Here is a 24,859-nt window from a genome sequence, read left to right on the forward strand (position 1 = left end):
GATCCACTCTCACAGTGCTCTATGGCAGATTTGGATTGAATCACCTCAAGGGAGTGTCATATTTCATTTTCCACACAGCGTAAGGTTCTGGTTTAATAAAAACTTAGTCTAGGGATCCACAGTGTTTAATGAGTTTGAGGTTTTCCAAGCACTAATATTCTTTAACTCTGAAAGACCCCAAAAGATTTTTTTCTGATTACATGGAGCTTCAGTGGTGGTTCACATACAGTACTTTGAAATATATAAAGTTCAAAGTGCTAAGGCATTGATATCTCTATGTCACAAAAACAGTTCATCTGTCATGCTGTCAAACAGACATCTTTATCAACTAACACTTCTGCAACACAATAAAAATTGACATTCGTATAAAGGTCCTGAAGCATTTTATGACTATGATTACTATACTTCTAATGTTGTATATATTTTATTATATCCCAAACCTTTCCCAATTGGAAATCCAATAAAGATATGATGGCAATTATTAATCAAAACATTTGATTAGCCAGAATGTCCCATGCCACAATCACACTGGAGAACACAGAATCTACTGTAAACGTGCTGCTCCTTTTCTGTCTTGAGGACACCAAATTAAATAAAAGGGGAGAATAAAAATAATTATATGCAGGGAGCAGAAATGAGACCCTGATGTATTCACACTCACTAGCCATGTGACCTAAGATAAGTCCTTTAAGTTCTCTGACTTCTGTAAAAGGGACAATGATACCGCTCATCATAGGGTCATTATGAGGCTTAAACAAGAAACTCCATGTAGAGCATTTAGCAGAGAGCCTGGCACAAGACAAGAAAGTGTTACTTATATTGTTATCATCGCCAGTATTACTGTTGCTATTGCAGTTACTCTATAGTGAAGATTTAATAAGCGAACACCAAACCAAAGGCTGAGTAATTCAAAGCTATCTAATATGCATTAGGTTGGCTTCACATGTTAATTAAGGCTTGAGTTAATATTAGTAATATAGAGTCACCACTGTCTTTGTGAGGAAGCCTCAATTAATTATAGGAGCTCAATAAGCATACGGGGCATGTGATATATTCATATGGATTTATTCCAGATGGATGGCTTTTGGGGTGGGTCTGGAGAAAACAATCTCCACTTCGATTTCTGCAACAGCGGCTGTTGCCACTCAAGGCTTCAAGAGCCACTCACACAGCCTGCTGTACGGCTGCAGCCCCCTAAGTGACAGGGGGACAAATAGCTGCTGTCTCATCATACATCTCCCCTCCCCATCTCCTCCACCCTCCCACCAGCCCGCCAGGCACGTGGCAGCAATAAGCTGCCTGCCTCACTGGAATCCTCAGCTCCATTAATAAGCCCTGCTAGGCTGATAATTGGGGATTTGCGGAGCCTGCAGTCTCTCAATAAGCCAGGTTGTTATGGAAACCAGAGGCAGACCTCCATGTCCAGGCTATTGATCCTAAAAAAATAAAATAAAATAAAAGTGGAGTATTGGAAATGATCGTTTCAATCTATCCTCTCCTCTCCCATGCCCATCATTTTATTTTAGAAGTTCGCCTCCAATTTGCACAGTTGAGAATTCACAACTCTTCTCTCTTTTGGGTTCCTTCTCAGCACTCCCCTACCCCTTTCCTAATTATAATTACAACTGAATTTTTTTCACCTCTAGCAAAAAATCAGCTGAGCAGGGTACTACAGGAACACCAGAGTTGACACTCTAAATCTAATTTAACACCATGCCATTAATTCTGATGATCTGAGCCAGGAAATCAGCGATGAATTTCAATGTGCTTTCCCCGCCATTAAAAGAAAACAATAACTGAACAGGATAAAAAAAATGGCCTCAGAGTCTCTCCCTGGCCTCTCAAGAGGTATTGTTTGGTAGCAAGATGGCCACCACCCACCATGAGTCATGGTATTGTGTTCAGTGAAAGGAGGGTCCAGTTCTCAAACTGCCGGGGTAAAAGGGGACAGTTTTCTTGGGCTATTTTAAAAAACTAGCTGACAATTTCCTTACAGTAAAAATCTGATTACTCCTGGTTAATGAATTTGGGCATGATGCCAGAGCATACCTGACTGGGAAGTCTGTAAATAGCACTAAATGAATCCAGCCTGGAGGCTGCTGTGGGCCCAGAATCACCGACTCAGCCCCTACAGCGCAAAGACCAGGACACCATTGTTTCCTGCTGAACTTCCCATGTCCTCCCAGCAGAGGGCACCAGCGTAATTCCGTTCCCAGCCTGGGAGCCTGGGTGGAAGGCAAAGTCCGGAATCACTCCAGGAAGAAAGGGCTGCGGGCAAGTGACAGAGCCATGCAATAGGGTTGGAACCGCCTATTGTGAATGGATTCTATTTTTAAGCTGTCCTGAAATTATTTTTTATTTTTCAGTCCTTCCAAAACGATTGAAAGCTCAGTCTAAAACTGTTCATTGAAGCTCCTTCAACGAATAAGCTTAAAATTATTACTACGTGTAGATTGTGCTGTGTATAGAACTTGTAGAAACATCGGAGTCATTCTTGGAGCAAAAATAATATAATAAAGTAAAAACTTCAACCACCCTCTATTCACCCTCTATTAACTACTACACTGAGGGTGAAGTCCTCTGACCACTTTAAGGCTTTTAATAAGTAGGTTCGGCATATCCCATCCTCCCACACTGACACGAGCTACTGGGCCAGCATCTTCACCAATCCACCATAGAGATGTTCATTTCTTTCCTTAGGACCCTACCCATCACCCCAACCTCAGAATTCCTTCTTTGCAATTACAGACTGCAGCCAGCAAACTGGCACTTCCTTACATTGCTCTTGACTGGTCCTGGATTTTTTTTTCTTTTACGACCCTTACTTTTCTTTCTCAACCAGATTGTAACTTCCATGATAACAGATATTCACTTTTATGCATCGATATCCCCCATAATGCCTAGTGCAGTATGGAAATTATGCATATTAAATAAATAAATACAGTCTTTGCAACTTCTGGGTTTATCTCCTCTATTCTGATCCGAACTCAGCGTGTGAACATGGACAGACCATGCAAGCTGGATCCCAGAGCATGTTTCATCTTTCATTAAAACACACCACAATACAACATCTCCTGGAGGGTGTCCGAGTACAGTGGATCTTAATCTTTATGTGTCATGGTCCCAGTTGAATATCTGATAAAAGACAAGGACACCAGAATATCACCCATATTCACACCCAGTATAACATTTTGCAAATGATTTCAGGGGATTAAAGGACCATTCTGAAGTCCACCCAGTTCCCATGTCTAGGAGATTTTTTAAGTTTCCTTTTAGGTGTAAGTTTGTAAGATTGAAATCCAAGATGTGACAGTTTATAGTTGGTATCTACCTAGAAAGAGTTTATTAGTTCTTTCCCTTAAGGGACCCCAACATTTTCTGTTGAATCCCTAGATCACAGTTTCCCAGGGACCAATTACATGGAGCCTAAATTAATCCTAACATCACTACCTGGTGGCCTTGGCTGGCTTCCAAGCTCAATCATTACTGATAATGTAAGGATTTGGTAATCTTGCTGAGCTACAAGGTAGGCCAAATAGAATAGTCTCTGACTCCCAGAAGAGGTTGCAAATCATTATGTCTCTCCTTTTGGCCATAAAACACGTCCTATTTGCTCATTAATTTCCTTTATAAAACAAGAAGTAGTACCAAGGGAAAAAAAAAGTTTCCCAGTAACTTCAATTGAAAGAAACCAGAAGCAATGGTGACTTTCTATCAGACACTTACTATGTGTTCAATAAAATACCATAGTAGGCACCTTACATGTGATCTATTTAGTACTAGCAACTACCAAGTTCAGCAATGAAGATATTACATTATTTCACAGATGACAAATCTGATGTTGAGCTAGTGGCATAAAGCTGATTAGAGACCAGGTCTTTGCTTCAAACATAGGTAGGTCCAATTCTAGCACCTGTGAGCTTTCCCTTGCACTGCAGTCTTCCAGGAAGAGAGCTGGCTAAAGCCACGGCTGTTTCAATTCTATGTCTACTGTTGCAGTATCCATTAAGTAATGCATTTTTCTTTTGTAGTACTTTATACTTTGAGATATTTTACTTTGGGTCACCAAAAAAAAAAAGTGGTTCTTTATTTATTTACTGAATAAAAGAATCTCTTCTACTAATACATTGACATATGAAAGGATGATAGAAGATCCTTGCTTTCACCCTCTCCAGTTTGAAGATCTGTCCAGAGGATTTCCATATGGGGAGAGGGGAGTATGAGAACTCCTTATTTCAGATTATCAGAAAAAAAGGTAAAGCAAAGTCATGTTCTTTGAAGACCTACCCTGTACCAGGTTCTTTACATATGTTAAATTATTAAATCCTCACAGCATTTGTTTGCGGGTGGTGTTATTATCTCCATCTTATAAATAAAGTGGTTGGGGATTAAACAAATCATGAAAGCCACACAGTGAGAACCCAGGATGATACAGTTCCAAAACTGTTTCCCTGTGAGGCATTCTAAGTAAAAAACGTTTCTGATACGTGCCTTGGAGTCCATAATGTATTAGGATGAAAACAGAGCTCCATCTAAACTTGTGAGGCAGTAAAGCTCACCTCCTCTTTTCTTTTCCTGCCTGGAAGCAGGCAGAGGCAGCGTCTCTCGCTTTGCTGAGGCTGCACTGGCTGCGCTGGCTGCGGACTGATGCTGCAGAAGGGCTGGAACAATAGTGAGCCTTGGGGGTGGGGAGGGGGGACGGGTCTGTCCTTGGGGAGCCAAGCCCCATCTGCCACTAAGATCTGCTCCGAGACAGAAAATCCATTTGCCAGAGAGCCCTTTAGGGCCTGCTATTTGTGCAGTGGTGAATAGAGAGTGCTAGAGAGGAAAGACACCTTCAAAACCATATCCTCTTACCAGAGAGGAAGGTAAACGTGTCCCGCCCACTCCAGAGGGTGTGCTCGCTGCAGAGTTAGAGGGCACCCACAGCTCTCATGCCTCTCCTCTGCTCCGCCCATCAATGCCCCTCCAGTCCTGCTTCTCCCATGTTCCTGCTTTCTCCTCTTTCTCCTTTCAGCTTTTCTTCTTTCTGTCCCCTCTGATATTTCCACTGCTGGACTTTTCTTCTCCCTTTTTCCTCTGCCATTTTCTACCCCATTCTTGCTCCCTTCTACTTCCTCTTTCCTCTTTCTTCAGTGCAGAGTTCCCACCACACCTCACCTGGTTCTTCCTAGGGGTCCCAACTTCTTTTCACACTCGGACCAATTTCCCTTCTGAGCCAAACACCCTCCTCCAGATGCAGAGTGTCTGCTGCCTGGATGACAAGTCATGGAAAAGAGGATCCTGATTTATAAAGTCTATGAGAGTTTGGCTGTAAGCAATAAAGTTGGACCCTTGCCTAAAAAATTCTTAGCTTTTTTTGTGAGTCTTCACATTTGAAAAATAAAATGATGTTTTTCCTTTCTCAAGTTGCTTACGAAGAAAAATCTCTCCATAGGTGAAATTCATATTATTCAAATTCATAGTCAATCAATGATGTCCATTGAGGGCTATCTACATGCTGGGGTCCATTCTGAGCACTGGGGATGCTGGGCTGAAGGATGCCACATCCCTGCCTTCAGGGAACAGAAAGTCTAGTGAGAGACAGATAAATATGTCATTTTAGGTGGATAAATACAGTCATTTTAGACACTGAGAGTGACAGTGAGAACACAAATTGGGTAGAACTGATGGGGCTGGCAAGTGTGGTGCTGTTCTGGTCAAACGGTCAGGGAAGTCTTCTCTGAGCAAGTGGTATCCAAATGCAGACCTTGGGGCTAAGAAGTAGCTATGGGAAGATTGAGGGAGAAGGCAAATGCAATGGTCCTAAGTAGGAACAAGCTGAGTGTGTTCAAGAGACACTAAGAAATGTGGGATGGCTGGAGAAGAGTGAGGAAGGGCAGAGAAGGACATATGATCAGAGAGAGAAGCAGAAGTCAGATCATATGAGGCCTTGTAGGTCATGGTTATAATTTAGATTTCATTCGAAAGGTAAACAGTGGAAGGTATTGTGTAGGGTATTTGTATGGATAGGCGTAAGTTTGGAGCTTTGTATGAGTGGTCTTCAAGTTGTCTGTTAGAAATTACAAGTCAAAACCCCTCTAAACCCTAAGCCTAAGAGGATCCTGTCATTATTGGATCTACTCCTTTTTACCCAGCTGGGCTGTTTCACAACATGATGTTAATCATTCAAGTGACATTTAGGATGTTAATCTGCAGAGTTAAATAAGAACTGACTCTGTTGCACATGGGTATTTCATTTTTGGCATCCTTTTAGACAGAGGCACAGACATCTATTATTCACTGGGATTGAGGAGAAGAAGAAAGAAAGGTGACAGATTTTTTAGAATTCTTGAGACAGATTTGGGGCTTTAGCTTTCTAGAAATCTTATTTTTGTGGATATTTCAAAATTACATAGATGGAATTCCTTAAGTGGTACCTCATCAGAGAGAATGTTTTGTTTATACAATTATGTTGCAAATTGGAGTAGAACTAAAAAATATTGTTGCATTATTAGTCTGTTTCCTTTTGTTAAAGACTCAGAAGCTATGGATGTAGTAATTTTATTTAGCCTTGGTAAGTAACACTGGGTGAGTCATCCAACTTCCATTTTTAACAATTTGAAGAAGAAAAAAATTCTTATAGAATTTGAACAATTCCTATTTGAATTTGAACAATTCGAATTTGAACAAGTCCTGTATCTGGGAAGATCATCTGTTTGTAAAACAAACAATTGAAGATGAGTATAGAGTGATGCCTGAATTAAAATATGGGTTCCGGATTACATTCAGTTGACTTTTAATCATGCCAAATCTCAAAGACTTTTGAAATGGCCTTAAGTTTACAACAGTAATTTTCAATTATTATTAGTTAAAATGCCAAAGTTTTACTAAGATCCAGAAATAGTCAGTGGAGGAATAGGGGATTGTGGGATGGTAGAGGACCCCGATGCCCACCAACCTGGCCTCTGTGAAACAACTTAATTCCCAGAAACCACTTCTGAGGTCCTACTCCCTGGAACTTCAGGGCTCCAAGGAAAACGATTCAAAATTCACTGATTTAGGATTTTAAAACAAGGTTTTAGAAAATAAAACTTGGGCTTCTTATTTATAAAATAAATTTGCATGGCTTTAATCCTATCTGGGACCAAAATAAAATAGAACATAGTTTAATGTACCTAACACCATGCCTGGAGGTTACTCAGACCAGTCCTATCTATGACTAAACAGTTGCACTATAATATGGGGTGCGGGGGGTAGTTCTCTTCACCTTCTAAATAATATACATAACCTACTACTTAATCAGTGTGGCTGCAGCTATTCATACTCATTTTGAAGACCACTACAGTGAGACTGACAGGTTCAGATCTGACTTGACCATTTTGCTGGCCATGTGTAGAAAGTCAGTACCAGAGAAATTCCTTAAATTTATATTTTTCAAACTACACTTCAGAGCCCAGAGAAGGTCCATTTAGACGGGAGGGAGAGAAGCAGAGTAAAAGGAGCTCTGGGCCTCTCCAGCCATCGCCATGTCCCCCTACCATTCTCAACCAGATCAGCTCTGTTTGGGGGATTAGTATATATATTTGAAACTTATTTGAACAAATGATGCCCAGGCCAAAAATTTTGAAAGCTTCAATCTTCAAAAAGTACTCCCTAATCTGATCATACCGTCTGTGAATTCATTGTTTCACAACGCTCTGCCTAGAATTAAAAGCATCATCTGCACTAAAAAATTACTAGGAGGAAAGGAAAGAGGCAACCCTTCCTCTGCACTAGAAGTTAGAAAAGTCAGCCATGGTCACAATTCAATCCAAATGCTGAATTCATCTCTGAAAAGATACAAGGCCTTTCAATTCATTAAAAAGATGTAGCTCAGATCATTTTTGAGGGCATATATCCATCCATCCCTTCAGTAGTAATTATTGCAATTCTAAACTTTACCCTTTTTCTTAACCTTTATAATAAGGGTACAATGCACAACAGAATTCACTGCAAATGTTAAAACTAGTTCTCAAGGCCTCACATACCTATGTATATAAGTACGTTAATGTTATAAATCGATATTTATGTGTTCCCATACTGATACATTGTTTGGGAACTGACAATTATTGTTCCAGTATTTTAGTTACCAAAAGTAAAGTTTATTAAATTATTAAAATATATTGATTTGGGATATGATGGAACTGGCTCCCATAGCTACTGAGAGCAAGTTGTCAGCCTCACTTCCCAGCTGTGTGTTCAGTGGCAACACATGGGTAGCCTGAAATCAGCCCCGATGGCAGTATTTGCAGCAAACACTACAGATCAGGGCTTTTTGAGTTTGAGGTTTTTTGTTTGTTGTTTTGTTTTGAGAGCCAGTTTACCAACACATTACTGCAGATATCTAATAAAACCATCAATCATGAATGATTTTTATGTTTCGGGTTTTTTTTTTTTTTTACATTGCAACATATACCCATGTAGAGTCACAATTATCATGTACCTCAGGGCAGATGGCCAGACAGTGACTAAAAGAAATATAGGGAGAGGAGTGGGAAAGAGAAATATTATTCAGTAATATCTGAAAGTGTGATAAATGCTCATTCTAACTCATATTTCAAACTAACCTTTTGGTGGAGACTCCTAATGTGATAAACATGTAACCAGAATTCCAGATTAATCTTGAACATGCAAAACAATTTCTTCACTTATTGTGGGGTACTCTTACAAAAACCTGCTCTATCAGGATGTTAGGAAAACAGAGAAGGGTTCCTCCTCCCAGGCGTTACAAAATTTGACAACTACACCAGCCTTGTATCCAGACCACTCTCCATGTACTACAAATACAATGGTACATCTTAAATGGCTACTTTTCTGCTGGGGTAAAAAGCATACATAAATAGCTAATCAGAAAGTGACAAGGTTTTGCTTCATTTTTTTACCCTCTGTTTTTCCTTTTTTAAAAACAGGCTAGAAAAAGGAAACCGGCTTGTATCTTCCAATAGAAGCCAGGTTCTCTTCTCCACCTACTAGAGTTAAGCCACCTGTATTGAAGGAGAAGGAAGGAGGGAGACAAACATCTTTCATAACTGCTTTTCTTTCTCACAGGATCTGATTACAGCACTGGGGAGAATGCTGTAATCATATTGCTAAACCTGGCCTTTCTCAGCCCTTTAAATTGAACTAGAGTAGTTTCACAAAGAGGAGTCCTTTCTGTCTTTTTATCAAATACATGAGAGTTGCTGCAAGTTACAGTTTACATGTGGCGGGGGGAATCTATTCAGCCTCCCAGTCCAATGTCCCCTGTGGTCTGCAGTCTGAACAGCTCACAAGCTGTATGCAAATTATGTTTACACTACTGTGGAAAAGGAGAATCAGAAACAGGAGTGGGAAAGCCTATTTTCTGGTCTCTGTCCCAGCACTGTTAGTTTGGGAACATATTAACAATTCACCCTATAGCGGGGGCACAGCAGGTTCAGGAGACTCTTAACACCTTGCAAAGATTACTTAAACATGTCAGATGAGGAAAAGGAGCCAAGGAACCTGGCAGATCATTCCGTCCCTGGGTGTACCTGTCACACACTGGCAAGAGCCACACAGGTCACTCATGGGGCTGGAATGAAAATAATCACCTGCTTTCAGAAAGGAGCAGCTTTGGTTTCCTCTAGTTTTCAATATGTTCCTGAACATAATGCAAAATGCTCACATTGGTCTCTGAAGCCCTAAGTGGTGTGAATTCTGGCTACCTCGAGGATGACGTATGCCCCTGAGTAACAAAAGAACTTTCTGGGAAGCTTGTGTATTCAGCTTCCAAAATACAAGAAAGGGGGACGGTGGCACAGCTTTCTGTTTGAGCAAGTGTCTGCGTCCCCTTGTCACTTAGAATCTGCAAATAAGTTGGAATGTGTCATAACGGGCATTGTTGAGCTATCTTAGAAGTGGTAGTGATTTGGAAACCCTCTGTCCAACATTTTTGTTTTATGAAAGGGTAAACTCACACTCAAAGTAATTTGAGTGCTTAAAGTTAGAATTAGGTTAAAGTTAGAATCCAGTCTTTTAGGTCAATTTTAGTACTTTCTCTACTGTGATAACATTGTTCATTCATTCTTTTTTTTTTTAATGATTTTTTTGATGTGGACCATTTTTAAAGTCTTTATTGAATTTGTTACAATATTGCTTCTGTTTTTTGGTGGTGAGGCATGTGGGATCTTAGCTCCCTGACCAGGGATCGAACCCTCACCCCCTGCACTGGAAGGCGAAGTCTTAACCACTGGACCACCAGAGAAGTCCCTGTTCATTCATTCTTAACTCATTCAGCAAATACTTACTGGTTGCCTTCTATTTCCCATTGTTATAGGTGCAAGAGTTTCAACAATAAACAAAACATATGATGGAGCTACTTTTTCCACTGATGTTTAATCTTCAAAAGCTACTGCTGAATTATGACATGAATTAAGTTACTTGTATTTTTGTGTTAATTTGAATGAAAGGTGGTTTCTCAAGTTTTTTAAAATAAAAGATATCCCTTTTTATTACATACATCTTGTCCTTCAAGATTCAGCTGCAGTAACTCTACACCAAGAAGTCTTCCTGGACTCTCTCTCCCTAATTAGCCTAAGCAGGACTTTAATTTTCATACACTATAAATTTCATCATAGGTAGCCTTAATCCTAATGCCTGGCTCTCCCCATCTCATTGTAGATTCACAAACACATCTCAATAACACAACCAGCAGAGAAAAGAGCTTTACTCTCCCCACACCCGCTCTGAGAGACAGAGAGATGTGCCTGGAGCCATTTTCCACTTCTTGTTGGCCTGAAGAGTGAAAAAATGAGTAGTTCATTGTTCTTCTAGATTTTCTCTAATGGCCTGAACCCCTGGGCAGGCCTTTCCCTACATATTGAATCTGTGTATGTGTGTGTGTGTGTGTGTGTGTGTGTGTGTGTGTGTGTGTATGTGTTTGCATGTGTACGTATGTGCTTGTGAGTTGGCAGACAATTATGCTATAGTCATGGAGACAGTCCTAAAACATATCTAAATTATATTCTTCACTTTTTCATACCCCAAGGCAAAGAGAATATTCTTGTGGAGCTATAAAAATGTTCATCTCCACTCTGAGAGACACACAGAAGGGACAATTTAGGTGAATCGTTTCTGGTTTCTATTCCAAAATCCAAAAGATTCTACCAACTCATACTGAAAAAAAATAAAAACAAAAAATTAGCCTCAGGACTTACTTGACCATACATATGCCTCCAGGAAAGAACACTAATATTGAACATGATTCCTAAGGAAAGGCAAATAGCCCTCCTAGGGTACTTTCTTTTCCCCTGAAGATGCTGCAGTTTCCATTCCAAATAGAATGGTGTGAGATGATAGAACTAAAATATTGTATCTTCCACAATCTCCTAATTTGTGATTCAAAAAGTGAAAATACATGTGAGAATTGCTGAGTAAGCATATCTAACTTGTGCATCATCTACTGCACCTTTTCTTGGGATGTACAATAACCCAATTCCAAACACTTGGGCCTGTTAGCCAGTTTCACTGATGGTCGGAGATCTAATTATGTGACTGTACAGTAAATAAAAGAATTGGAGGAAAGTCGTATTAGGCCTATTCCTATCATTCTTATGTTTTAATGAAGGTCTACTGACAAAATCTTTGAAAAGCTTATCAACCACAATTGTCTGTCAAATGCATCCATTGCTCTACACAAGAATCCAAGGCTTTATATACCCTTGAAGCTGTTTAAATTACTTTAATGAAATAAGATGGGTATTAAAAAATAAACTAATAATAAATTAAGTCTAAGATGAAAGTGAAACTATTGACAGTAAATTATAGCCACTCGAGCTGTAGTTTTCCATCTCAGTGAGGTTAAAAGCAAGTCTAACCATATCGGAAAACGTCATTGTCAACTTTTTATTTTCAATCTCAAGTGTAAGGTGGGTTAGAAAATTCCACTGAGATTTCCTTGCAGTCTCCTGGGTTTCCAGTGTAACCATAAACTTTCTTAGTGCTGTCTCTTCCTGAAATCTTCGCCCGTCCATCCAGACTTCTTCTACTATCTGCACTGTCCCCTAAACCCACTATCTAATAGTTTAGAAAATAAGGCACTACAGGGAAGTGAGAATGGTTGAGTAAGAGGCCATATGCCCACTCCTCCAGATGCCTCTTTAGTCTACCACTGCACACTTGCCTTCTGAAGCTAGAAAGCAGAGAAAACCTAGTTGAACCCATCTACTTTGAAGATGTTGAAACTAGGCTCAGAGGGCAAAAGAGCTGGACTGAAATCATCAGCAGAATCTGAACAAGAATCCGGGTCTCTTGACTTTAGGCAGTCTTTAGTCTATTATGCTGAAAATGCAGAGCATTTGCTCTACATACTTCCTACAAGATAACTGGATCTATTAAAAACATGATGTTATTCATCATCCTTGTGAAAACAATTTATGGGCAATTCTTTTAAATAAGCCTCAAAATAAATTATTTGCTTAGAGAGCCAAGTTTTAGTGTTGTGAGATTAACAATTGGCTAAAGACTTTTTGACGAAAGCAGTGACTCAGATGTTCTTGATGATATGAATTGGTCTGCGGTTCAGCACCTGATTCAGTCATTTTCTTAGGGCACAAAATTAAAACATGACTAAGAGGGCTGGCAAAACTTACACGTCCTTTCAAACCTTTCCCTCCTCTTTGTGCATACTGTAAACCATATAGTCTTGGAGATCTTCAAGGGCTCCAGTCTTGCAGCTTTAAGCAGCATTATTGGTTTCTGTCTTCCCTTCCTTTTATGCCTGGTTATAGAAAGCTTTTCATTCTTTACTTAATGAAGCTATGACTGTGAGGACAAAATAAGGGTAATGACCACTCAGTGCTTTCTACTCCATTAGATCAGGTGTTCTGCTCTCTCCCAAGTTTAGCCAAATGGACTGACTATGTAACTCTTGCTACTCTTGGTTCTTCCTCCTTGTAATCCTTTTAGAATTGGGTAGATATGCATGTGTGCGTGTGTATACGTAGAGAAAAAAGAGGAAAAAATATTTGATAAACATGCATTAGTGTCTGAAAAATATTTTACATTTTAAGAAATATTGTTTGAGTTTCACTTCCAAATATAGTTTTACCACTTTAAAATTGGGGGAGTTACATGCTTTTCTGTTTATTGGCTTTTTTAATAAGGTGATAGTAGTTATTAAATATGAGCTATAAAAGAATGGATAAAAAGCCTCACAATATGAGTTTCTTGACTCTAAATTACATCTCTTCCTATCTTCTGTCTGCTTAAATTTTTTGTTTGAAGAGACAGTGATTGCTCTCCTATCTGTTCTACCTATTAAGTTCTTTATACTATTTTAGTTATAAATATAAAGGTATCGGGTCCCTTGGAAATGTACTTGCCAAAAGGGAGCAACAGATATAAACAAGAATTTTGAAAGATACTAATTCTGATAAATTTAGGATAGAAATTATCTAGAACACATGAAATTGCTTTCATCTGATTGAATTCTGAACATTTCAATTTCTAAATTTCAGCTCTGGCATATTTAATGGAGTCAGCAGTAGTCTTGTTAAGAACAATCAATTTTAACTGATCTTACAGCTCTCTGGGGCCTAATCAAACAGTACTTGAAGGCTTTTCAAACTAAAAACTTAAGACTCAAAACCAGTTTAATATCCCCAATAACTCTGGGGTGATGGAGCTGTGAGAAAGTTATGACCAAGGAGTGTGGTTAGTTACTGGATACCCGCCTATAAATGCAATCACTAATGATTCCCAGACAAGAGTCTGGAGTATCCAATTATACAAATCAGGGGGATGGTCTTAGATTAGGACACGATGCCTGGGTTCTTAGACATTCCTCTCGTCTTCATTTCTCCCTGGGTGTCAGGGTTCAATGTATGACCTCGGCAATCAAGCTGTCGGGGTTCAGCTCGTGGTTTAGCTACTTGCCAGCTGTTGATGCTGATGAGGTGCCTCAATGTCTCTTAACCTCAGTTTCCACATCTGTAAAAGTGGAAGGGGAAATTGAAGCACTTAGACCACAGAATGGTTCTGATGATTAAATAGGACAATCCCCACATAGCACTTAGCACAGGGTCTGACACTTCATAAATGCTCATTAAGTGCTACCTATTATAGAAACTATATATTTTATTTATTATTTATTTATGTATTTATTTGGCTGATATATATTTTTTTGAAATTTATTTCTTAAATTTTTTATTTTTGGCTGCATTGGGTCTTTGTTGCTGCGCGTGGGCTTTCTCTGGTTGCGGCGAGCGGGGGCTACTATTCGTTGCGGGGTGGTGGCTTCTCTTGTTGCGGAGCACGGGCTCTAGGCGTGCAGGCTTCAGTAGTTGTGGCACGTGAGCTCTAGAGCGCAGGCTCAGTAGAAACTATATATTTTAAACCTTAAAAACCAACTACCTTATCCTCTTCTCTTAATGAAGAGACAACTGAAGCCCAGAGAGAAGCAATGACTTGCCTCATATCACACATCTCATTAGTAAAATTATTGAGGCTATACCCCTGGTCTCCAGCATTCTTTCCTTGGTATTATCTTACTGGGCATGGAGGGCACAGAATGTCCTAGGATCTGGTTGGTATTTCCTGACAATAATCAGAAATTGTCACAACTGCTAAGATAAAGAGAAAACTCAGGAATTGAGATAAAACATAGCACCTTAAAAGAGAGGTAAAGAACTGCAAGGCCAAGATTAAGGCGAGGATTTAGGGGGTCTATCAGTTTGACCCCTACTTTGTCACTGTGTCTGTGGGCAGAATATCCATTTACTTTGTCCCTGTTCTCAGAATGTAAAAGCAGAAAGAAAAATATTATCGAATGCCACTGGAGTGTTTTCAAGAAAAGCCAATAAAAATGATTACTAGAGCAATATAAAAGTGCTCTATAAAAGCTTAATAATCAACAGTATTTAAGCAGCATGCCAATGAGTAGCTGACAGGGTGCTCATGTTTTATAGATAGCATTTATGGACTTTCACAACCCAAATTTTCACTCTTTATGAGTTGTGTATAAATTTGGGAAGTGGTTGAAACTACATATCAAATCAAAACTGCTTCTGAGGCACCGTGTCAAATAAGTGTAAATATTCTTGGTTAATCTCACATGTAACACAGAGTGCGGTGGAAGTGGGTCTATCCTCTGGAGAGCTAAGAGTATTATGGATGGTTACCTTGGGCCTTTGGAACATTTTGTTCTGGGGAAAGTAAAGAATTTCTCCAACTCCAAAAATGTGGGTTGGGTATTTCATTTTTTTACACATAATTATCTTTCCAGAAACTATAAAATTTGCATTTTTTTTTGCTAATAATTTGGCTATAGAGGCGCACATTACATAAAACCTTTTTAGCATGTAGCAAACTGCACGAAGCACTGTCTCATCCATATTTTGTCCCACAGTATATTGGCATATAAAGATACTCCATATCTTTTTGTAGAATTTAACTGAGTTGAGATTATTACTGGGATAGTTTTCAAAACCGCTCCCTAAATTTCATCCCACACTTACTACCAAATCAGAACTCCTTAAGATCAGCGACCATAACTAATGCATCTTTGTGATGCTAATGCCTAGCATGGTAGAAAGTTAATATAAATGAAAGGGAAAAAGGAAAGAACAAAGGGAGAGAGGAAGAGAGGGAGGGAGGGAAGAAGAAGGAGGAAGAAAAAGAAGGAAGAGAGGTAAAAAGACACTGAGCTTCTATTCAGAGGAATGATGAATAGAACTCCTCTCTTTCCTGGATCATTATTGATGGCCCCAGTCAGAAAAGGGTAAAGAGACCACGAAGATAAAATGCAGCCAAAATCAACATACAGAAAACCTAGGATAACCCAGTTACACTTCCTATTACTGCCAGTCAAGTACCCTGTGACAGCTACCCAGTCAACATCTCTGATTTCTAGCCTCCTGGATGTGTTCCCTTGGTAATACGACATCACTGAATATAGCCAGAGCAGAAATTTTGGAGTCCTCTACTGGGGAAAGTCAGCGGGTTATCATGGAGAAGAAGAGACATAGCAGAGAATTCTTTCACCATGAGTCCAATGAGCACGGTGATACTATGCAGCAGGAGACACCAAAGACATTATCGTTAAAGGAGACTTGAAAGTCCTCTCCTCATGGCTGAAAGGAGGCAGTACCCTAAAGATACCACAAACACTTCTCCTCCTATAAAGGAATCATCATCAGAAATGCACAGAAGTTTTTTGGCCATAGACATATGCAGAGATGTGCAAACAGAGTGGCAAAGCAGAGACAGGAAGATATAGTTGGAGGATTAAAAAAAAATGAAAAAAAAATTCCAAATGTCCTAATGCAAGTGGCATCCACCTGTAATAAACCCACTAATAGTAAAGGAAGTAAAATAAAGAAAACATTTATAATTTAGAAAGAATTCCCATTTGTATTAAGGTAGTGATCAGATTGGTCCAAAATTCTGACCCTCTTACTGACAGCAATTTTTGTCTTTAATCTCTCTTTTGGCTTGTTCTGCCCCCCAACCCTACTCCACCGTATCAGACTGTCTCTCTACACCCCTCCAGGCAGTCACAGAATCCTAAAGCCACCCAGGGTAGCCTTCCATTCCCAGACAGTAGTGCTCAACTGGGAGTATTGTTCTTTTAACCTGGATTAGAATGAAATCCAATACGAGATAGATGAAAATGTGGTACAGGGCCCATGGAAATTTGGGCTTGATATGCTGTGATAGATCTCCTTGTCACCTGTAGCTTCTGTGATTCCATAAGACTCATCACATTTGGGTAATTTGTGCTTGTCACCTACAGCAGGCAAGGCTAATAGATACATCGGTCCAGAAAGAAGCTATAGGCAGCATTTCAAGACCTAACCAAGAGGACAATACCTACCCAAAGCTCAGAAACAATGTAAAATAAATTGCCCTTTGTGATTACCTGCAAGTTGAACTTATACTTTTCAATTACCTTTCAATGTACATATTAAACTCAGACTAGCAGAGGCATTTTTTAGTCAGAAATTGTAAGATTTAGGACAGAGCGTGATCCCTATTTGCTTTTACTGACCAGACACATTTTTAGTTAAATAAGTGAATGGAGTAAGCAAGGCTGCACGAAGAATATATGAATGAGTAAACAAATTATTATCTATAAATTGAATCTGTCCAATTTTCATTCATTTCATTCACTTGACATTTATAGAGCATGTCCTACATAAAATATTTCATTGATTCATTTGAATTATCATAACTTGAAAAATAATAAAACTGAATTTCCTTTAAAATATATTATTTTTAGACTTTCCATTGATTCAAGCAGTCTTCCTTTCTATTAATCCAAATCATGAGCATATACCTAAAATCATATTATGTCTTTCTGTCTCTACTTACAATTTCAGAAATCCCAGTTTAAAAATATGATCTGAGTAATGTCAAATATTCTCTATATTTAAAATCATGATCAATTTCTAAGATTTATGAAAATTACCAATAGGTAGTCGGTCATATGCAAAGTGATTTCTAGTCATTGTATCTAAGACTGGAACTTAAACCTAAAGAAGAGTAGTTAACAAGGTTTGTTTTGCTGAGTAAATTAAAACCAAAACCATTCTTATCACATGCCTTACCTTTTCCAGGGAAATATTCCCATCTTCTTAACCTCAAGGTCTGGCCCCTGGGGCAGGTATATAGTTAGAATAAAGATTTAAGATGAGCCACTGGTAGAAAGAGGTGTGTGCTTTATCTGAAGCTAGACAATGCTAATAACAATAATAGTTAATATAATCTGGCTGTTTACTCACAGAATTTGAGAGGTAAGATAAAAGAAGTAGACCAGAAAATATCTAGAATAATCTTCCACCATCCTGCAGTATCTAATGTGGAGAGATGGCTATCATGGCAAATATGCAATAATTACTTTCTCAATCTAATGGTCAGATAGCAAGGCATTTCCCAGAGCATCCTCATGGAGTAGGTGTTTTTCCAAGGGCACAGTGCGGTCCAGTCCAAATTTGGGTGCTTGGACACATAGTGGGTTAAATCACTAAATTCTAAAGGAGTAAACCCAACCTTTTCAACTGGTACAGAAGCAACTTTATCTTTAATGTTTGGGGCTGAAAGGTATTCATGGTTCACACTAGGCTAGAGAAAGACCTTGGAGACCGTTGGCCTCCTTCACCACTATGGATGGGTTGGGGTGGAGGGACAGATCTAGTGCTGAGGGGTGGAGTTCCCTTAAATTTATCTTGTACTGTGAATGCTCTATTCCAATTCTGCACAGGCTCTTTGGGCAATAATAGTGAAAACACTCCGGGTTAGAGCTCCAAACCAAAGAGAATCTAGTAACTTTTTAAAATCCCAGTCAACCCTCAATTATGTATGCGTATGGTAGAAAGTAGTGGCTTTGATAATAAAATGATAATTTATGTTTGACTTCACAACATGTTCTATATTTGGGGTTTTTCTTTTGTTTTTGGCAACATCAACAGACTTATTTTCCTAATTAGCCTGACCCCGATTAATGTTACGATTAACATTCTCTGAGCGTACATACACATACGCACACTGCTCACCAATTGGTGGGGGAGAATGCCCAGAAACATATTGCGGGACAGGGAAAGGTGGTCTGAGAGTATGTTTTAGCTGCTGGCAATTCACAAACTACATCATCTGAATCAATAGGGAGTTGGCTGCATTTACACCAGGCACTTCCCAGAGCTAAATAATCACATTAGCTAATTCCCAACCATAAAATATATGTAGCCTCAGTAATTATTTATTAAACTAAGTCTATCCAGCACACGGAATATTTTTTTCAACCAGGATTACCTAGTTTTACTCTTTATGCCAATCCAATTAACAAGGTAATTGCCGGACCTGTCTAGTACCGGCTGCTACACAAACCTGCCCAAGTTCTCTCTCAGGCTCAGAGGTATTTGGGAACGTAGTGGCCAGAGTTAGCTCTCAGCCCTGCCACTTTGGGGAATTCAGAGCAGCTTCCCTTGATTTCCTGAATACACCTTCTAGAAATGTCCCCTCTCCCTTGAAGGCACAGGGGGCCTGGCCTTCCAAATAGGCCCCCAAGTCCAGGTGGCCTGGCCCCCCATGGCGTCTGACCCTGGAGGTCGCTCACCTATCTTCTCCTCGGCTTGGCTGCTCTCCGCAGTCTCCGATGGAGGCTGGGCTGTTGCCTTGGCAGCAGCATCCTCTGCAGCAGGGGTGGTGGCGGCAGCAGCAGCAGTGACAGCAGCAGGCACGTCGGCTTGTTTAGGCTCCTCCTTGGCTGGCGCGTCTTCGGCCTTGGAGGACGGCGAGTTGTCAGTGGAAGCTTTAGTGGCACTTTCTGTCTCAGCAGAGCCGGCCTTCTCCTCCGAGGGGGCAGGAGCCTGGGGCGCTGCCTGCTCTGTGGCAGCCTCGGGGGCGCCCTCCCCCTTCGTCTCCTCGGAAGGAGTTTCGCCGGCTTTGCCGGTCTCTTCGGGCTTGGGGCCGGCGGCTGGGGCCGCTTCAGCGGGAGTGGAACCTTCTCCCTCCTTCTTCTCCGCGCCATCAGCGACGGGGGCTTCATCCTTCTCATTCGCCTCCGCCTCAGCGGCTGGGGCATCACCCTTCTTCTCTCCTTTGAGCTTTTTCCTCGTTATGTGTCCACGGAAGCTAGCCTGAATTTTGGTCGCGGCCTTATGAGCTTTATCTTCTGGTTTGATGCCATCTTGTTCAATCTTTTGGTCCTCATCATTTTTCTCAACCTTTATGGAGAAAAGGGGGGGGAAAAAGGAGAGATGGAGCAATGTTCTTTTCCTTCAAATCACAGCATTCAATAAATGCATATTGAATGACATTCTGTGCCAGGCACCATACTTGGAGTTAAGAAATCAGCAATACCCTGGAAATTCAAACCAAGCCCCCTCTCTTTCTCTGGTGAAGAATTTAGGAGAGAACACATTAGTTTCTGGGAAAATTAATGTCCTTCTGACCTTCCAGAATCACTGGCATTATTTTATATGTCTTTCTTTCCCCAACTCAATGTCTCTCCTTTGCCAAACTTAAATCAGCCTTTTTGTGGATGTACTTTGACAACCCAAGTCCACCCAGCCTAGATTTTCATCAGTGACCTCTATGGGTTTTGAGGGTTTGATATTGGTTTTTCAGGGTTTGATATTGGTTTTTCAGGGTTTCTGAGAGGATCTCTGTGAAAAACTTATGATTAAAAAAAATATTGTGGAAAAGCCTATTTGTTTCCCCCAGATTTCAGGTCTCATCAGGAAACCAGTAGGTTCGGGGCAAATAATATGGTTAAGGTTTAAACAGCAAATTACATCTGGGTCTTGTGCAAAATGCAGATGAGTTCCAGGGCTTTGAGGGGTTTGTTCAGGATGTGACAACTCAGAATGCTCGTCACAAAATGACGTCTACTTTCCTCTGTGTGTGGTCCAACATCAGTAATGAACATACCAGCCCTTCAAAATTTGAATTCAGAAAATGGTCATTATTCCTGAGTTTTAAAAAAAGAGTGGAAAACACTGCTTCCGCTTTTGAAAGAGTAGCGTATATTCACTAAATCACAATTTCTTATTCCCAAAGCAATTTAAACTTAAAGTTAGTTTTATATTATCATCAACAGAGCCATCCTAGTACTGAAGGCAAGAGACTAGAATACAAAATTTTTACCATTTGATCATGTTACAACGTAACATAGGCTGCAAATAAATTTTTCCACATGGAAATTAAATCGCAGGATAGGAATAGAAGGTATAGTCATGAAAAGAAATGTCTAGGCAAGTACTCAGAATTCTATATAGCTCCGTTGCCCACTATGGTGCCCCAGTGTGGTTACCTATAGTCCCCATGGAGCCATTATATTAGTTTCAGGTATACAACACAGCGATTCAACATTTGTATATATTGCAACAATAAGTCTGGTTAACCTCTGAGAACACTGTCTTAGCAATGGGGAAATACAGCAGTGAACAATGCAGCAAAAGACCAATAATTAAAGAATGCTTATCATGTACCAAGTCCTCTGCTTGGCCCCAGTCTCAACCTTGGCCTGACCTCGGCTTTTGCTCCAGTTTAGGATGCAAATCACAGCAGGCCAACACAAGGCATGCTTTCCACCTGTCATACAAGCTCTGCCCGAGGGACCCAGATCCTGTCCATCATGATGTAGACCTGTCTGACATTCTTTGGACAAGCATATGGGCCTGTATTGCTTAGGTCCATCAACATGCTAGTGAGTATACAAAGGTATTTTTGAAAATAAGCTGCATGTGAGAGTAAAAGCAGGATTAATAAATTTCCAGTAAAACTCAAGGCAAGTTTCTCTTCTTCCTCAGTTAACGGTGCATGTATCCATACAAAAGATGAAGGAGTGCATGAAAGCACTTTGGAAGGGCCCATTCTGCTTCCTCTTCCCAGTGCCATGCGGCCACACTGCTCAGTGCTCTGATGCACTACCACTTTTCCGCTCTCCTGCTGCTCTTGATGACTCCTCCTGGGACGCACACAACACGATCTGGGGCACGGGAGCAGCTGTCCCTGCCAGGAGCTCTCTGCTCAGAGACGGAAGCATAACCCTGTTAGATTAATAGTTGTGAATGGAGCATGCAGCCAAGATGTTGTTAATTTATTTTACTCTATCTTGCATTTTCTGAATGAGGCACCATCTTATATGATAGGACATCTGGACTTGGGCCTTGATGCGCAGTGGTTCTTTAATACAAATACTGCTCCTTGTGAAGGTAAACAAACCAATTCTTTCAGAGTACACAAGTGGACAGAAAAAACCCTCTGGTGACTCAAGAAAACTACATCACCCTTTTCTCTTTAAGAACACAGAGGAAAGGAGATGAAACTTAAAACGCTAGAAAACATAAAAAGAAGGAAGCCAAGAGTCTGAATGACATAAAGAAGATACTTCACAAGGATAAAGGAAGAGCCCCTCTAAGTTCTTTACACCTCCATCTCCAATCTCTCTCTCTCTCTCTCGCTCTCTCTCAATTTCTCAGATCATCTGCCACTGTAACTTTCCACATGATCAGGACTTAAGCTTCTGTTCACAGCCTCTATGTTGAAATGACTATTTAGAAAGACTCAGACTAGACTTGGGTGCCAAGATTGTGGGATCAGGCTCACCTGAACAATCCAAGAGTATAAGGGACACAAGACAGAAAAGTGTGGGCAGGAAGGGAGAGAATGTGTAAAACCATAGTTAGGAGAGAAGTGAGACAATCCTGCAAGAGCTGGATACCCAAGTAGGTGGTCAAAGTACCCCACAGGCATGCAGCTTCTCCAGGAGGAATTGCTGGGCCACTTAATATTATTAGAGATTTAGGGGAATTGGATTTTTTAGAAATTGATTGGAAATAGACAACTAATACAAATTGTACAGATAGTCAGAGGGAAAGAGACAGAGACAAAGAGGGAAGGGGAAGAGAAGGGAAGAGAGGGGAAGGAAGGGGAGAAGGGGAGTGGGAAGGAAGGAAGGGAAGGGAGGGAGGAAACCAGCCTAAGATGAGGTGATTGAACAGAGGCATCCAGAAATAAGAATATTTTAAGTTAAAACTGGGTCTTAGGCCAGACAATTCTGGATGTGTGTGTGTGTGTGTGTGTGTGTGTCTTTCTTTTGTACCTGTAATTAATTCCATAAATACGGCTTAAACTACAGGTTATTTTCTGGTAAAATTCCTTTCACAGTGCTAGAGGTAATTGCATTGGGAGTGTATTTTGCTGAGAGAGGTGACAATAATAAAGAGAACATTTCCCAAGACCGGCTGTGGGGGAACCCCAAGATGTCAGGCTACATAGACCTTTTCCCAACTGGAAATAGAAGAACTTGCCTAAAACAAAAAGCATGTGAGCCCAGAGAAACTGGAGATTACTCACTACATTCAACACAACCCTTTCAGCTTCTAAAAGGGAAAAACTGTGCCCTGAAAAGTTGTCACTTGTTTCACTTGATAGCGTGAGTGAATCAGTCAGTGGCCCCGTTTGTATTTGAACTCAGGTCTTCTCCCCTCCCACCCAACCCCAAGTCTAATTTTATTGCATCCGTGATATAGAACAACTTAGTCTTCCTTGTAGCCAATTGTGCATAAAGCATCATGTCAACATCCTGATTCATCTATTCATTTAGCAATACTGAGTGCCTATGCTGGCACCATAGACATACTAGTGAGCAGACAGAGACTGTATCTATCCACACAGGACTCTTTTTTAAACACACTTTAGAAAAATAAGCTCATAGTATTTAACAATCAATAATTTCCCAGGAATTCAAGGAGACACCTGACATTACACCTGTCTATAAAGCAAGGCCAATAGTCTAAATATGTCAGTTAGAGATGGAGGAAGTCCAGAAAAAAGGGGATCCTGGTACTTAATGGCTAAAAAGAGTTAGTTCATAGTCTCATAAAAATAGATTTATTTTTGAAACTCAGCATTGCCACAAATAAGCTTTGTGCTGAGCTCTGATAAAATTCTTTCATTTTTACATGGAATTGTTGCTATCCATGAATTAACTAATGTGGACATGCCAGGCAGTTCCTTACATGTAGGAAGAGGATCATTAAGAGTTGCCATACTTTTTGTTCAGGAATCTTCATTGCTATAGTTTAAACTTTTTACTGATCAATTTGTTCAGGAACTCTGTAATTTATGAAGTCTAAAAGGAAACCAAGTATCGGAAATGTTAACTGTTCAACCAAGGCTAAAACCCCGGATGAATATTGGTTTGAAGAAGATGAAGGGTACCATTCTACTAAGTTGCTGGGATCTGGTCAAATTTTAAAGTCCATTAGGTGAAAGGGCAATACTTTTCATCAACATTTAAGAATCACAGATAAGAAAGCCAAATATAAGAAGTACTATTTCGTACCCAACATTGTTGCTCTGGTTAATAGTTTCCTTTTCCTCTTGGGGGAGGAGAGAGTAAACAAATTAGGATTCAGTCTAAGATGTCCAAAATTTTCATTTATTATGTTCCAAAAGAGCTGTAGGCAAAAAAATCTATAAATGTCTAACTTTCAGGACTTAAAATAACATCATCCATTCATCTGGGACCCTTCAATTCATTTAACTATTTCTAATTATAATAGGAATACTTCAACCTTCCAAGCACAGAAAAATGTGGCCCTGTATCTACTTCTGCTAGCTCTAAACACTAAGCTGATAATACTTCAAATTTTCTCTGAAACAGGATTGAATTTTAAATGCTTTTAAAAATCCTTGGTGTGCACCAGTTCTTCTAAGAACATCTTTAGTAAACCAAAATATTTTCAATTTGATTGAGCAAACTATATTTCTGAGAAGCTAAATTGAAAGGCCAGAGATATCAGAACCAGAATAAAGTGTGGAAGGATATGTATGAATCTAACAAATATCTACTTATGGCTCACTCTATTTTTTATTAATAATTTAGTGAGGTCAAATTCACGTAAGAAAATTTCACTCTATTTTTCAGCTTAGTTGGCTTCGAGCACAGTTGATAGCATATACTTTAGGAGAAATGTCCAAGTATTAAAGAAGCTCCCAGTGGAGCTTCTGTACCTGCTTTGAATCTAGTCAAAGATCAGAAATCCAGAGAACTGCCCCTTATGGAGGAGCCAAAGGAGGATGGGCAAACCTTCTCCAGTTCTGTAGAGGAAGTGTCTTCAGGTTTCTGGGCAGTTCCAGGGAAGAAGGTATCATTTAAAAGATGAGGGCTTCTCTGGTGGCGCAGTGGTTGCGCGTCCGCCTGCCGATGCAGGGGAACCGGGTTCGCGCCCCGGTCTGGGAGGATCCCACATGCCGCAGAGCGGCTGGGCCCGTGAGCCATGGCCGCTGAACTTGCGCGTCCGGAGCCTGTGCTCCGCAACGGGAGAGGCCGCAGCAGAGGGAGGCCCGCATACCACACACACACACACAA

The 24,859-nt window shown here is 40.2% G+C and overlaps 1 protein-coding gene across 1 annotated transcript in view; it reads right to left on the reverse strand.

The window, feature by feature from the left end:
- GAP43 (growth associated protein 43) overlaps positions 1–21,183 on the reverse strand; it is a 43,535-nt gene extending 22,352 nt beyond the window's left edge. The window contains exons 1-2 of the mRNA XM_055085495.1: positions 21,082–21,183; positions 19,094–19,703 (exon numbers count right to left, since the gene is read on the reverse strand). Coding sequence (XP_054941470.1) covers positions 19,094–19,703; positions 21,082–21,183 — 712 coding nt within the window. The remainder of the gene's footprint in view (positions 1–19,093; positions 19,704–21,081) is intronic.
- Positions 21,184–24,859: the final 3,676 nt, after the last annotated feature.

The sequence above is a fragment of the Physeter macrocephalus genome, chromosome 1 (genome assembly GCF_002837175.3).
Source record: "Physeter macrocephalus isolate SW-GA chromosome 1, ASM283717v5, whole genome shotgun sequence".
NCBI lineage: Eukaryota > Metazoa > Chordata > Mammalia > Artiodactyla > Physeteridae > Physeter > Physeter macrocephalus.